This window comes from Micropterus dolomieu, linkage group LG07, assembly GCF_021292245.1.
Source record: "Micropterus dolomieu isolate WLL.071019.BEF.003 ecotype Adirondacks linkage group LG07, ASM2129224v1, whole genome shotgun sequence".
Taxonomy (NCBI): Eukaryota; Metazoa; Chordata; class Actinopteri; order Centrarchiformes; family Centrarchidae; genus Micropterus; species Micropterus dolomieu.
The window spans coordinates 20,886,439-20,892,265 of NC_060156.1; the positions used below are offsets into that span (position 1 = coordinate 20,886,439).

General features: G+C 40.6%; 1 protein-coding gene across 3 annotated transcripts in view; it reads right to left on the minus strand.

Moving 5' to 3' along the window:
- ccnyl1 (cyclin Y-like 1) overlaps positions 1-5,827 on the minus strand; it is a 19,087-nt gene that overhangs the window by 5,156 nt on the left and 8,104 nt on the right. For 2 of the 3 annotated variants that reach the window (XM_046053654.1, XM_046053653.1), the window contains exons 7-8: positions 4,580-4,726; positions 3,286-3,452 (exon numbers count right to left, since the gene is read on the minus strand). In XM_046053654.1, the coding sequence (XP_045909610.1) occupies positions 3,286-3,452; positions 4,580-4,726 (314 nt within the window). The remainder of the gene's footprint in view (positions 1-3,285; positions 3,453-4,579; positions 4,727-5,827) is intronic. The other variant, XM_046053655.1, reaches the window with a different exon arrangement.

A 5,827-nucleotide genomic window follows, 5' to 3' on the forward strand; every position in this document is an offset into this window, starting at 1 on the left:
CGCCCCCCCCCCCCCCCCCCCCCCAGACTACAACCTCCATCATCCTTCCTCCTCCTCATCATCATCGCCACGAGAAAAGCTAAGGGAGGTGGTCGCCAAGGAGACAGCATCTAGGATGCTTTGTTGGTCAGCAAAGGTGGTGAGAGCGAGTGAGCGAGCGTGAGTGTGTGATGTCTGGTCTCCCAGGGCAACTAATGGAGTGGGCGAGAGCCAGGGCCATTATGTGGATGCTGTGAGAGCACTTGAGACCCTCCCCTGCATTTCTGTCTGTCTCTCTCTCTGTTTCTCTCCCTGCCCTTCTTCCCATCCCTTCATCCAGACCCGACCAGGCTCACAAAGGCACTTCAATGGCAGCAATGAAAACAGTAGAGAGAGTGCAGGTCAGACGTATATGAGAGGAAAGAGAGAGCGAGTCAAAGAGGGATGGGGTGGCTCACGGACAGAGAACATGCATGCAGGCAGTGCACGCACCTTTCCAAATCACAAAAAAAGCAAGGGGGCACTTTCAACCTCTTTATACCACACACACGCACAGGAAAAGCAATTGTAGGAAATAAAGCCCGGGTGCTCCAAGTGCAGCCCCTGGCCTCTTCACCGGCTTATAGCCCGAGCGATAGCTGAGATGCTACAGCTTCCATCTATGCGCACACTTCCCTTCTTGTCTGCTTTAAGTGCATCTTTGTTGTTACATTTCTTTTATTTGGGGGGGGGCAAGCATGTAGTGCCAGAAGTCCGATGTATTTTGTTTTTATGGATCTCCTTTTTCTACATCTAAAGTATCTGGAGCTCAGAAACTCAAATACCCACGGCAGCCACATTTAGAGATGATTTTGAAATGTCACTCACCACTCAGGAAACATCCATTTCTATTTTTTATGCATTAGATAAAATGATCTGACCACTATTAACAAACAAGCTTGACAAACACAAAGCTAAGCCACTGCTCAACTACTGTGTATCCAATCGTTACAAAATATGTCTGGGTTGAGGGGACAGTAAAGCAGCCTGCGTGTTCTTCCTAAACACATCCTCCTAAGGCTTTCACAGGTAGGACATACAATTGCTCCTGTGTGTTGTGGATCTTCCTCCCACTTGGACAGGTCTACAATATGTCCACGGGGAGTGAGCAAACACAACTACTTCAACTGGTTCCCTTTCAACATGAAGAAGCAGAAGTATATTCAAAGAGTGTTTTTTTTTTGGATTTTCTTAATGGTTAAAGCAGACACAAGCTGAATAAGACAACACATTTAGGACTCTTGTATCTATGATCTCATGCTCTCCAAGATACCCAAGACACTTTAAATGCTTCAGCTGGAGCTCCTAACCCAAATGAGGGAAATTCAGCTCAACTGAGTGCAACACTAAAGCTTTCCAGCAGAGACCCTCTGAAAATGTGTTGTTGCCAGCTTTCACCCCCCCCTCTCAAGCGCGGCTGTTCGGAACAACTATAAAAACACATTTGATTTCCGACAACCTGTCGTACCAATGCAATCTTGTCACCCCCAAACAAAATAATCTTGACTGTCTGGGTATGCCTAGAGATTCTGTCTATGATAATCACAACCATCAATAAGAGGACACTTAACTTGTTGCAAAGAATACAGCTCTCAGTTATACATGGGGTTACTACAGGTTCTCTGTAGATTTTTCAGACCATATTAGACAGAGTAAAAAAATAATTCCTTTTCCAACCCAATCCCGATAATTTAAAAAAAACAAACAAAAAACCCCAGAAAATATTCATACTAGATATTCAAATATAAACAACAGACCAATGACACCAGTCTTGCCCGCTAGGGCTGAACGATTTGGGGGAAAAAGAAAAAAAAAAAAAAAAAAAAAAATCTAATTAAGATTTTTCTACCAGATATTGCGAATTGCAATTTGATTAACTTTTTTTTTTTTTATTCAAGTTTTGCTAAAGTTCAATGTTCACCGCCAGTCAATTTTATCGGAAGCCGCGTCAAAACAGCACACCGCAGATGAACCAGAGAGGAAGTCAGACACAGAAAACACACTTTGCAGACTCCCAATCGTACATCAACAATAAACACAGTTAAAACAGACAGACAGACGTAGCCTACTTAACCACAGAAGCACAAAAATCAAGGACACCTGAACAAACGGGCTCCCAGAGAGCTGTTATGAAGAATAAGAAGAAATACTTCATCCGTAGTTGAAGCATACAAAATGACAAATTAACAACACGTTAAAACGTGTAGGCTAAACGCTAGTAGTGAAATTGACTCCCATCACGCAGAAATGGAAATTAATTGTATAAAGTTAGCATCTGTGCAGCCTTGTTTATTGTCCATGGAAATGATGATGAATGTAGCCATAAAGGTGTGGTTTCCTAGCGCAGAAAAGAAGTCTGTTTACTTTTCTGATGACTACGTCACTGCATAGCTCAGAAATGTTCAGATAAGCTTAATATTTGGTCATTTGTGATGCTATGTATATATGCAATTCAAAGATATTGCAGCATTGTCTAATTTAGTAGCAGGTCTATATTTGGTACAGTTATTATGCTGCGTCCAGTCAAGGTTCTGACCACCAAGCATTTCAGGTGATCCAATGGCAAATGTAAACAAAAAACATGGCTGACCGTGACAGACTGATGTTTCTTGTGTACACACAATTGAATCCCAGCAGTGCCCTTGTTGTTGCTTTGCCTTCGCTCTGGCCCGCGCTCTCTCACAAAGTGGTAAACATTTTGGCTGAGTTGGCTGCCTGTTCCAAACACCATAAAAATACTCTGCTTGCATGATAAATGTATTTTTAGTAAGTCTAACCCTATTTTTATATTTTAGAAAACAGAATACACACAAATATTTTCCCATACATACAATTCCATACTGCGTAGGAACCCTTTTATTTATTTGGATGGTGCGCACCAGTCGCTCTTATTCTGACTCCTCGTGCAAGATTTGCAGTGAGTGTGGTACATATCTTCCATAGAAGAAGCTATCCCTCTTGGTGGTTTTGATAAAATTTGTCGAACTTAGGGATGGTTTCAAAACTCTACACCACTGTTAAATATAACAATCAGCCCAAAGGGTCATGCTAAAATTGTTGAACAACAATAAATAACCAAAAAACAATAAACCTGTATAGAATTTGAACATCCATTTTCAGAACATGGCGTCTAACGTGACATGTATATTATCTATTGATGCTTCCCTTCACAGAAAGTGATTGAGTGACTGAAACCAGTGATTCTCCACCCCTCCCACAATTCCATCTTCCTTATTTTCATTGCGTTTTGTATAGAAACCAACTCACATGTCCTCCACAGTGATGTCTTTCAGGATCTGGCAGTAGTCAACATTCCACACAGCCTGGTCATCCCAGACTTTGGAAGCCAACAAGATGGCTCCCAGGACGATGCGCTTCCAGTTGGCGGGACAGATATCCAGCTCAGCGTAGGTCAGCAGGCGCTCCAAGTACACCTTCAGGAGGAACAATGTTTAAAAGGTCAAATTTTAATTGGGAACTGGCAAGGTTTTGGGATTTAAATCCTTAATTCCTTTCTTAGTACCCTACATAATACCAGGAACAACAGTAAGGTTAACGCTGGGTTAAAGGCCAAGTATTGCATACCAGCAAATTCACAGATGTAATTATATTAGACCCACTACTTTACTGTTGCATCTAGTAAAACTTTGTTTTTATTCTTCTAATAGTGAAACACATTTGAAGATGATGGTACAGGATTATTTTTCTTTCATACATAACTCATTGGAACTCATTTTCCAGAGCAAATCAAACAGACTACATGCTACTACTTACAGCAAAAATGACAATATGTCGGTGATGTTAATTGGGGCCAGTTTGCTATTTTGAAAACAGAACATTAGTATTGACCTGCATTTCTGCATCAAGTGAAATTGCCAGTCACTGACAAAAGACGAATAAGCATGTTAAATTCAAAACAACAAACAAAATTTTGTTTTTAGGATTTGTGGGGATCAAACCTGTGATCGTAAAAATTATGAAATAATAATAATGAAACCAAGAATCCATGAACTCCTGTCTTAAATGCTTTTTAATTATCTTTCAGGTAGTATCTTGTGTTGACACTCACCTGTCATTGTCATTTGAGTCATTTTGGACCATAAACTGTTTGGGACAAGTCAGTTTGCAGGTGTTTACTGCCCTCTGGTGACCAGTTTACAGTAATACTACACTATTTCACTACATGAACTCTATTACTAACTACTATACAACTGTGGTGTAGTTTAAACAATGTCTTGCTAGACTTAATTATAATTTTTTTTTTTTTTTTTAAACAGAATACAGATAGAAGCATCTTTATAAATGGCCTTGGACTGATTATAAAAGGATTCCTTAACAACAATATTATGTAGACAAGGAGTGTCTGATTTGATAAAGTCTGTGTTGTTTGCACCAAAACATTTGGACCATGTTTACGCTGAATTAACTTACCAATCTACTTAACTTCTATTAAACTCTCAACTGAGTCTCAGGATTGCCACTATAATATCATTATTCTAACAACATACAGGTGTAAGCAAAAATGTGTGTACACCACAGCATAACAACGAGACAGACTTACTAGAGTGACAATGGCACATTCTGCAGTGAGCTGTGCGGCACTGAAGAGCGTTCTGACGAAACGGTAGATCAGTTTGTGTTCTGGGTCTACTCGGGAGTAGTCATCTGGCACTGGCTCTCTCTGTTTGGGACAAACAGACACACACGTCTGAGGGAAGCAAGTATAATGTAAGGTTATAAATTCATCTAGACTAATTTGATTCTTAAAAAAATTTAAGAAAATTAGCAACAAACAACACATTAAAAAACCCATTAAGGATGTCTTGAAAGTTGAGTATGTCCAAGAAATTCTGGTATATTTCAACCTGGTGCATTGCCCATAAATATGACTAATGTGGCTCTATAGGTAGGAGGTAAGCTGTAAGAGGCTTGAGCAGCTTGCCAATGATATACACTATATGGACAAAAATACTGGTAAACCTACACATTACTTTTATAACATCCCGTTCTAAATCCACAGGCATTAATATGGAGTTGGTCCCTCCTTTGCAGCTATAACAGCTTCCACTCTTCTAGGAAGGTTTTCTACAAGATTTTAGTTTGTCTGTGGGAATTTTTGTCCATTCACTGAGAAGAGCATTTGTGAGGTCAGACACTGATGTTGGACACGAGGGCCATGCATGTAATCTCCGTTCTAGTTTGTCCCTAAGGTGTTGGCTAGGATGGAGATCAGGGCTCCGAGTTCCACACCAAGATGGGAAACCCATTTCTTTTGGAGCTGGCTTTGTGCACGGGGGCATTGCCATATTGAAAGAGGAAAAGGCCAAACACAAACTGTTGGAAGAACTGTTTGTATGTAAATTGTATGTTGCAGCATCAAGATTTCCCGTAAAAAAGACCTAGGGCTGGGCGATATGGCCTAAAAATAAAATCTCTGATTTTATTTTTTTTAATTCAATTTACGATTTTTTCCGATTTTTTCCGATTTTCCAACTCATAAGGTTGCATAGTCCGACTGGACCACATGTCGGTTGTTGCCGAATAAAAGGACAGCTCCCCCAGTTCTCTGCTGACTTTCTCTCGTGTAATGTTGTACAGCTTGGGCAAGGCGACTTCACTGAAGTACTTGCGGCTGGGTAGCTCATATCTGGGGTCTAACGTTTTAATCAAATTAATAAACCCCGTCTTTTCCACGGTATATATGGGTACCATGTCTTTGGCTATATGCAAAGCGACCGCTTCGGTGATTGTTCTCCACCGTGCCCCTTTCCTGTCATATGCGGTGCCTTGTGCAAAGGATTCGGCTACA